This window comes from Sinocyclocheilus rhinocerous, unplaced genomic scaffold (genome assembly GCF_001515625.1).
Source record: "Sinocyclocheilus rhinocerous isolate Xijiao unplaced genomic scaffold, SAMN03320098_v1.1 scaffold712, whole genome shotgun sequence".
NCBI lineage: Eukaryota > Metazoa > Chordata > Actinopteri > Cypriniformes > Cyprinidae > Sinocyclocheilus > Sinocyclocheilus rhinocerous.
In genome coordinates, this window is record NW_015642789.1 from 714,964 (window position 1) to 724,508 (window position 9,545).

The 9,545-nt window shown below is 37.2% G+C and overlaps 2 protein-coding genes across 3 annotated transcripts in view; one reads left to right on the forward strand and one right to left on the reverse strand.

Moving 5' to 3' along the window:
• Positions 1–7,703, reverse strand: part of LOC107756397 (mitochondrial fission regulator 2) — an 8,379-nt gene extending 676 nt beyond the window's left edge. Inside the window, exons 1-7 of one of the 2 annotated variants that reach the window (XM_016573479.1) lie at positions 7,623–7,703; positions 7,159–7,336; positions 6,936–7,040; positions 5,235–5,359; positions 4,789–4,991; positions 3,707–3,995; positions 3,446–3,629 (exon numbers count right to left, since the gene is read on the reverse strand). In XM_016573479.1, coding sequence (XP_016428965.1) covers positions 3,446–3,629; positions 3,707–3,995; positions 4,789–4,991; positions 5,235–5,359; positions 6,936–7,040; positions 7,159–7,230 — 978 coding nt within the window. In that variant the 5' untranslated portion in view covers positions 7,231–7,336; positions 7,623–7,703. Of the gene's footprint in view, positions 1–3,445; positions 3,630–3,706; positions 3,996–4,788; positions 4,992–5,234; positions 5,360–6,935; positions 7,041–7,158; positions 7,337–7,453; positions 7,505–7,622 lie in introns of those variants that run through there. The other variant, XM_016573480.1, reaches the window with a different exon arrangement.
• Positions 7,704–7,742: 39 nt separating this feature from the next.
• LOC107756398 (armadillo repeat-containing protein 1-like) overlaps positions 7,743–9,545 on the forward strand; it is a 4,073-nt gene continuing 2,270 nt past the window's right edge. Inside the window, exons 1-3 of the mRNA XM_016573481.1 lie at positions 7,743–7,828; positions 8,540–8,704; positions 8,835–8,926. Of these exons, the coding sequence (XP_016428967.1) occupies positions 8,552–8,704; positions 8,835–8,926 (245 nt within the window). The 5' untranslated portion in view covers positions 7,743–7,828; positions 8,540–8,551. The remainder of the gene's footprint in view (positions 7,829–8,539; positions 8,705–8,834; positions 8,927–9,545) is intronic.

Genomic DNA, 9,545 nt, shown 5'->3' on the forward strand with positions numbered 1-9,545 from the left:
TTGTGTTTTCTGACTTGTTATAATGTTTTCTGAATTGTTGTTGTGTTTTCTGAATTGTTATTTTGTTTTTTAGACTTGCATTTGCGTTTGTAATTTGTTATTTTGTTTTCAGAATTGTGATTTGCTTTTCACTTCTCGGCCACCGTATTATAAGGCTAAAAATCGGTTGAACTGTCTTCATGTCTGTGGTCTCCCATGGTTTTAAAATTGGTTATCGTCTAGTGTGCGGCCAGCCTAACGCAAGACCCATGGGACGGGTGCGGGTGGGTAGACACTCGTGTGTGTGCGGGATGCGGGAGAATAAAAATGATTTGTGGGACTCCAGCAAAATAGAAACATCTAAACATTAAATATCTAAAAACAAATATATTGTTATTCATCTATTGCACAAAAACAACAAGAACAACCAATATAAAATGAAAATGATTAGCAGGCACAAGCATAGGCAGTTTCTATTTAAAACACGTTTGCAGCATTGAGCAATGTAGCTAATCACAGACATATCTGCTGATTTCTGGAGTGCAATGTCCAATCAGAGGTGTTTAAAAGGTGTTTTCATATACACCTAGGATGCTTCGAGGGCATCCTAGGTGTATATGACTTTCTTCTTTCAGACGAATCCAGTCTGAGTTATTTTAAAAATTGTCTTGGCTATTCCAAGCTCTATCATTGCAGTCAGCGGGTGTTGCAGTTGAACAGTCCACAAGTCGTCAAATAAAGCACTCGCATCCATAATAAAACATGCCTCACACGGCTCCGGGGGGTGAATAATTCTCTCACTTTCGGTATCTGTCATACGCGGAAGCCGTTCCTTTAAAAATTTGGCTATTCCAAGCTCTATCATTGCAGTCAGCGGGTGTTGCAGTTGAACAGTCCACAAGTCGTCAAATAAAGCACTCGCATCCATAATAAAACATGCCTCACACGGCTCCGGGGGGTGAATAATTCTCTCACTTTCGGTATCTGTCATACGCGGAAGCCGTTCCGGCGGATGACGTAGAAGAAAGTCATATACACCTAGGATGCTTCGAGGGCGAGTAAAACACAGGCTAATTTTCATTTTTGGGTGAACTAACCCTTTAAGTTAGAATTCACTCATCACTCAAAACGCCAGAGTTCTTGAGCATCGCTGAGATTTGCGTGCTCACAAATTCTCATATTATAACACACAAACTGTAGACATTAGCCATTAAAAGATTCATTGGGCATATATTCATTGTGTAATAACAGAGCTTTATGAGATCGCAATGAACTGAGATGTCAGCTTTTTAGTGATTATAAAGGCGCTCTTTGCTCGCATTCTGCCAGGCCAAACCATGCACGCAGCAACCTAAGCTTACTTTTCTGTTACAAAATAACAGTGGTTTGTAAATGTTGATGCTTTAATAACAAATATTTTATTGGGAGGGTTTATGCTGGGATGTTGTGGCTAGGTGACATGGAACTTACTATTTCATGTAAATTTCATGGATGGTATTGAAAAAAAAAAAAATCTACATAGGCTACTTTTATGTGGGTTTTTGCGGACAGGAGTGGGACAAAACATGAATGTTGTGGTGGGGAACAGGACAAGATAACATATATTTCTACGGGAGCGTGACAGAATCCTGCGGGAGCCCAACCTAAATCCTGCTCCCAGCTAGTTTAAAGGGGTCATGAATTGAGAAATCAACTTTTACTTGACCTTTTGATGTATAAGAGATCGTACTAAAAGAATATCCTGTAAGTTTCAGAACTGAAAACATCCTTGTTACTGAAATAAAAGCTTTTATTGACACCTGGCCCAGCGAACGCCAGATCCTGGAATGTGCCTGTAATAGATAGGTTAAACACCGCCTCCACAGAAGAATATCAACGTCTAATTTTGTAATTCTGTATGTCTGATTCGCGCATGACATAGTAGGGAAATAACATAAGTGGAGCTAAACCGGATCGAGCAACCCAGCAATAAACATGCTGTTAAAGATAGCATAATATTGTGCAGTGCCTGGTTGTGGAAAAACACTGTAACTGCATAATATTAGGAGTGGGTAGGGCTGGACGATATGGACAAAATTGATATCACGATATATTTCTTAATTTCGGTCGATGCGATATAATTCCGATATCGATATGAACACTATTTATCTGAAATAGAAATCTTTTGTAACATTATAAATGCCTTTATCATCACTTTTGATCAAGATACATATTGATATTGAATTATTGTCCAGCCCTAGGAGTGGGTGGTTGAACTTTATTTTTAATGAAGTCTCTGCTCACATGAGTAAAACATTGAGCATTTGTTCCCTTCATTTCACCGCGGATTCCTTTGTAAACAAGACACAGGTCGACGTTGGATTAGCAGAGACTGAGATTAAAAAGCAATGCTGTGCCGTCTATATTAGATTCGACAGGAATGGCGCAGCACACTTTTGTGAGTAAAAAATATTTGTACTATGTGTCACTATTGCTTTGTTCGAGATCGCTTGATATGTCCTGATTATGTGTTTGTGTCTAACCAAAGTCACAGTAGGCTCCAACTATGAAGGACGCAGCTTGTCAAACAGACACACAGAAAGTTAGTTTGCTATGCAAAACTGTTATCCAATCATAGCAGTGGGCGTTTACTTCCAAGTCTTCAATGCAGCACGCCCATAAAAACCAATCTTTTCTCAAGCCGGGCTCAAAACCAGGGTAGAAAATACCCTATTACTTATTGATTTTGATGTTTTTGAATGTAAAAAAATCACGCGAACGTCATAAGTGGACCTCAGACAACAGTACAAAATAAATTATAAAAAAAACAGTTCATGACCCCTTTAACATCTATTTCCCAGGTTGGGTACAATGTTTTTTTAATGGCAATCAGAAACCCCAATCCCACCTCTGAAATCTGCAATAAATTTACTTATCTATAATCGAAGGAAGTTACTACTCAGAAGCAACAGCAACTAGTGTGTGTACATGCACAACAACACACAGATAAATATCAAACATTTGCTTATTCAAAAAAAAAAAAAACACGAGATGAGAAAACTGTTTATCAGATTTTTCTGTAGTTTTTCTCTAATTATTAATTATTATTATTACTAAAGAAAAATATTAAACAAAATCAGAAATATTATAATATTCCACTGTAAAACAAAAAAAAAAAATTATATTTAAGAAAAATACAATAATTTTATTGTTAACTGTAAAATTACAATACTAATGTTTATGGCCCTCTTAATGTCTTCATTTCTCATTACAAACTTGGGAAGATGGTTTGCGTTCCCAAATGCATGTAATAAGCAATCAGAGACACTGAAAACCACAGTTCGTGTGTAAAAAAATAAATTTAAAAAAAAGAACACCGTGCCTCTGTGTTTTTGGTTTCGTAGATTCATTGTGCAACACTACTAATGGTAAAAAATGTTGGTGTGGTGATTTTTCTGTAATTTTAGAGGAAATGGAGGTAACTTACCCTGGGAGTGTCTGGACTGCTGAAAGGTGAGGGTTCAGCAGAGCAGTTCTCTTTACCAAACGAATCGTCCCGCTGTTTGTGTGCAAACTTCCTTTTCAGTGCTTCAGCGATAAGAGCTGCTGGATCAGATGAAAATGCTAAACCTTTACTTCTCCGTCTCCTTACTGGAGTTCCACCTGGAGATCTACGAATACAAACCCACGTTCAGTACTGAGCATAAAATGTAGCTGTGCTTAAAGTTTGATCACGCTAGATCCATACCTCTCCACAGAACGCAGTTTGACTTGATTCATGTCTTTCAGCACCTCTAACATGGAAGGCAGGGCAGCAGCCACTGTACCTGCAGATGGACCACACTGTGCAAGCTTTTCTCTTTTTGCTGACTGTCTTTGTCGAATCACATCTGACACAGATACCTCCACACAGCTGCCCATAGCCGGAGGAGGAAGTGGTGGTGGAGGTGGAGGACAGACAGGAGTGGAAGTGAGGACAGGAACTGGTAGAGGAGTAGAGCATGGAGTGCCAGGATCAGCTGGAAGAACAGAAGGGCCTGAGAGACAGATGAGAAATGCATATAAAAAGATATCAGAGTGATGCATTAAAGGGTTCATATGATTTTTTTTATCATTTTATTTTTCCTCTGTGTTCCACTTATCAATTATTATTTGAGGCAAAAATTTTATTTAGATTTAATGACCATTTTATACCCTCTCTCTGACCCTTAAAATAACATTTGCATATGAAATGAGAAATGCTTTGCTACTGCCATGGGATGTAAGATTTTTCTGGGATTAAATGTAGTTTTAACATGTACCGCCATCCTTCAATATAATGTCCTTTATGTAATGCCTCAATGACACAGTCACAGATTCACAAAATCAAGATCAGACTGAAAAAATAATCAGGGATTTTGTTAAAAATTTGTTATTACCATAAAATTGCAAGCACTACACCAGTGGTATACTTAAAGTCTCCAAGTATTTAAATTAAGAAATTGTTTTAATTAAATGAATAATAAAAAATATCTTTAATGCATTTGTAAAAAATAATAAATTAATAAAATACTATTAATATAATAAAATCTGACTTGATAAACACATTAAACCAAGATGTAAACATTTTCGAGTGAAAATGGTTGAGAACCAGAACATCAAAGTTCATCAGACTTTCTAACTTTAAGCACTCTAAAAAGAAATCAACCATGTGTGTGTCTTAAAAAATACAATCTGATCTCTGTGAACTTGGGTTTGTGGCTAAAATCCAGCCTTCTCATTACATGAGATCTTTGCTTTTGCAGAATTTCTACCAATCTGTCAGTTATGGAAATTGATAGCATACGTTACCTGCTGGAGCTGAGACTATCATAGCGATCTGTGCGCGTAGTCTCTGCAGTTCCTCTTCCAGAGCTGAGATCTTCTGCAGGGCCTCTGGCTGGGTGCCCTGTCCCAGCGCCCTGCCTCCCCTCTGAGCCGGGACGGACACGGACAATGAACGTTCAGACCCCAATGAGGGAATCTCAAAAGCTTTCCTTAACGGGACGACATTCCTGTTATAAACATGGTAAGATGTGACGACACAGAACTTTCTCCATAAAACTTACAAAAATGACATACACACTTTGGTGAAGACCAGAATTCAACCAGAAATCTCATAACAGGTGTAATTTCTGTTCAGAAGTATATTTAGCACTCATACAGACGCTGTCAGAGAGCTATTAATAAGCACATATTAGTGAGCTATTCATAAACACCAGACAATTGTGTTTATATCGCTTCTGACGTGTCACTACCTGAATTTAGTGTGGCTGTCCCCTTCATCCTCCACCAGCCAAAGCACATCCGCTAATGTAGGAATGGCTGGAGTGTCCACCATCACGTCAATATGGCCGTGTCTATTGAATGTCTGCAGAGGAATCTTGAAACGAAAAATCAGAACTCATTAGTAATGGTGCTCTTAAGTCCTTCAAAGACTTTTACATGCAAAGAGACTTTAAAGTGCTTCCCAAAACTCTTATTAACAATTCATATCAAGTGAAGACATGCATGTACTTTAAAAAAAGCATGCACTATGCTTGTGTTACAAAACCAATCTTAAAAGAATTATACTTCAATCTTATATATTTTCCACTTATATGCAAAAATGGTCATTTGATTTAAACAGCAGCTTTGAGATTTAAGAAAATAAATGAATATAAAATAGGAAACTAGTCAAAGGTTAAAGGTGGGGTAAGTGATTTCTGGTAGCCAATGTTGACATTTGAAATCACCAAAACAAACACGCCCCTACCCCAAAAGGGTCTCGCCCCTATTTTGATAGCTCCGCCCCACACACTTACGCAACCCAGGCAACGGTTAGTTCTGTGAAACAAAGCAAAACCAATGTTACATCGTGTCTACACCGGACACGAGTGGCGTGGCGAGACATATTATAATCAGTGATGCTGTCTACACCATAGGTATACATATCTATGGTCTACACTGGATGCGGCGCGGCGCGGCACGACACGACAAATCCCTGACAGAAAACTGCTGCAGCGTTCTATTTATGATGTTGACACAAATTTCAAATGATTTTCAACGGTCGCTTTGTCGCATCCAGTGTACTAGACAGACTTTAGCTGTTGTGGTGCAGACACGGTGTTACTCACCAATCGAGAAGAAACAAAGCAACCTCGGCGTCCGATCGCAGGCCTTCTGCTCCTTGAGTTCTCTCCAGCGCTGGAAAGCTGATCCGATATTTACACGGGTCCTACTTCTTGCCTTAAGCCTTCTTTTGTTGCGCTGGAAAGCGGATTCGATATTTACACGGGTCCTACTACTTGCCTTAAGCCTTCTTTTGTTCCGCAGACGGTTTCCTCTTTTGTTTTTTATCCGCCATCTCTATCTTTCTGTCGCTCGGCTAATGTCCGTCCAGTGCACTGAACGCTCTCTCCTCCACATCATGAGTAGACACGCCCCTTACTGCTGATTGGCTACAAGTTTGTTTTGCTATTCGGCCCAAATCAGTTTTCTGAAGTGTTTTTGAAAAATCGCTTACCCCACCTTTAAGTTAAAAGTGCACTTGCTATATGAGCATATTTTTATTATTTTTTTATCAACACATGTCCATGCATGTAAAATAAAGCTGCTTTTATTTTATTAGCCTTTATTATTTTATTAGATTTCATTATTATTTATTACTTTATTTTATTAGATTTTACGAGTCATCATCTCAATGTTACGGTTTACATTTTGTGTTTTAATTGTCTTTAGTAATTGAAATATATATATATAGGATGAAAAAAAAATACAAAAATTACTCAAAACAAAATTACTAAATCCTACACTAAAATGAAAACTAAAAATATTTGATTAAAATAAAATATGAATAAATACTATGAGTATATACATAAAACTAAAAACTAATGTGTATATGATTTTAGTGATATTTTTCAAAAGTACTCAACATTACAAGAAAAAAAATTTGTGCAAACAACAGAATACATGTTTACCTGAAACCGCAGTCGGGGCTGAGGAGAGAGGGGAAGGTTTGTCCCAATCATACGGACTATGCTCCGGTACTGTCCACAATATGTACTGTCCCATACTGGAACCAACTGCAACAACACAGTGTTCACAAAGACGTACTGTTAAAAAGTTGCATTTAAAGAACCTGTAAAACTATGCTTTTTGTTTAAATAATATATTTGCATTCTAAATTAATTTTCACTTCACCATGTCAGGTGGCACTCCAAAGAATTCCAGGACACATCTCAGCAGGTCGGCGATGTCTTCCAGCAGAGACATTGACCGCTTCCACGCTGGATTTCTGCTGATAGACGAACCAACACCACACTGCAGCAAACTTCTCCACGTGACCTCAAGGATCAAATCAGCTGCATTCCATTCAATTCTGTAACAAAAGCGCCATTAAAACGTGCAACGTTAAATTTTAAATACTGAGGAAAACTAGTGGCATCAATGCGAGAGCAGCTTAATTAAGTAATGAACTATCTGCATCAGTAAACACCTTCTCCGGCATCTGCCACTATCCTACGTCTGGGTGAGTGAGAACACGCACGTATATCAAACCTATGCTTTAATGTGCGCTTAATTTAAACACATATCCATCGTATTATTAGTAAAATTGCAATTATATTTACAATGTCTATTTGATTTGTGCGTATTATTCACTTTACCTCTTCCTTGTATCACGCTTTCCGTGCGGATAAACTCAAATAAAGCTCTTTGCGTGAGAGCGTTTGTGATTGGTCGGGAGAGAAGGGCTGGCGCCTGTAGCCAATCGGCTTGAAGAATTTAGAAATGTCGTCAGAGGCCTTCGACCAATCATTTTGTTTGAACGGAAGCAGAGGGAAGTTTTGTATTTAAGGTGTACGCTGTAGTGGTGAGTAGTACACTGTAATTTTATAATTGAATCAACATTTTGCACGAAGTAGGTTTTTGAGAATGATGTATAAGACGGTTAAAATGATTAAAAAAGGATTCTCTCAATTACAGGAATGTAAATTTACGTTAAACTCAAATCTGAATTCCAGCGATGTAGCTTTCATGCTAACAGACTGTATCAGGAACTGGTTGTCTCAAGGTTGTTAGTGTCTTCAGCGTTTGTGCTGTAATTAATTGTTTTTTTTCTGTTAACTCGTTTAATTCCACCGGTAATATTAGTGAACAAAATTGACTTAAGAAGTATGTGTATTTTAAATGTATTTGAAAATGTATGCGTCTTGATTTACTGTGGACATTTACGTGGCTGGTGTGAATGGTCACATGACCGGAGCTGTTGCTCTCTTTGAAAGATGTTGTTTATGTCAAAGCTCCATAAAATGAACCATGTAAAACATGCCACAATACTCCTACAAATACTTTATTATTTAGTACATATACTATTTAAAGGGTCTATTATTAATGTGCAATTAAAAAGTGCTCTGTCTAATATACATCATTATCACAATTCATACAAAATGTGTCCGGTGGGAAAACCAAGAGATCGGGTTTGAATTAATGAAAGTATTGGAATATGTTTTAGTTTTACAAGTGGATCTATGTAATAATATATATTTCAAATAATTTGTTTTAATATCCTTTGGTGTTATAGATATCCACAAAAATGATGGACGTGTTATCAGTAGTCACACAGCTGCGGGACCTAGCATCAGAACCGCAGAATCGGGAGGCAATTGTTCAGGACCAGGGTTGCCTTCCAGGACTAGTGCTGTTCCTCGACCACAAAGACCCTGAAGTACTTTTTGCCACCCTCCAGGTACACCCAGATCTGATTTGTCAGTGCAGAAGTTCTTGTCAAACTAACAAAGAGCCAGTTGTGATATTAAATCGTGGTTAATGTCTTGTATGTTTTTTGTACTGACTACTTAAGGCTTGTGTCTCATCAGACTTTGCGATACCTGGCTGAATCGGCTCGCAACATCAGCGCCATGAAAAATGAGCTTGGCATGATGGTGAGCCTGGAGATACTGATGGAGAGGTGATTTTAGTTTATCTATATAACTTATAGATAAGTTGATTTATTTTACTTGTAATATCTTAAAGTCAACATGAAATCTTTTTTTTTACTTTTTTAAATGTCTATGTAGTTTTTCTACATTTTTATTTCAGTTTTAGTTATTTTAGTACAAGTTCAACTAAATTAATATTTTACTTTTATTATCTTAGTCAACCTAAAATCTTAATTTTAGTGTCATTGAGACACTTATACTTTTTATTAATATTTAGAATTTGTTTTTTCATTTTAATTTTAGTAATTTTATGTTTTTTGTCATTTAAAAAATGTATAGTTTTTATTTATTTTATTTCAGTTTTAGTTATGTTAGTACAAGTTAAACTAGATGAACATGAGAAGTTTTGCATTGGCAACAAGCTGAAATAAAACAAGTTTAAGTTTTTTTAAAGGGGTCATATGATGATCAAATTTTTCCTTTCTCTTTGGAGTGTTACAAGCTCTTGGTGCATAAAGAATATCTGTAAAGTTGCAAAGACTAAAGTCTCAAATCCAAAGAGATATTCTTTATAAAAGTTAAGAGTCAACCACGCCTACCTAAAACGGCTCGTTCTAACACGCCCCAACATACCTACGTCGCTCTGTG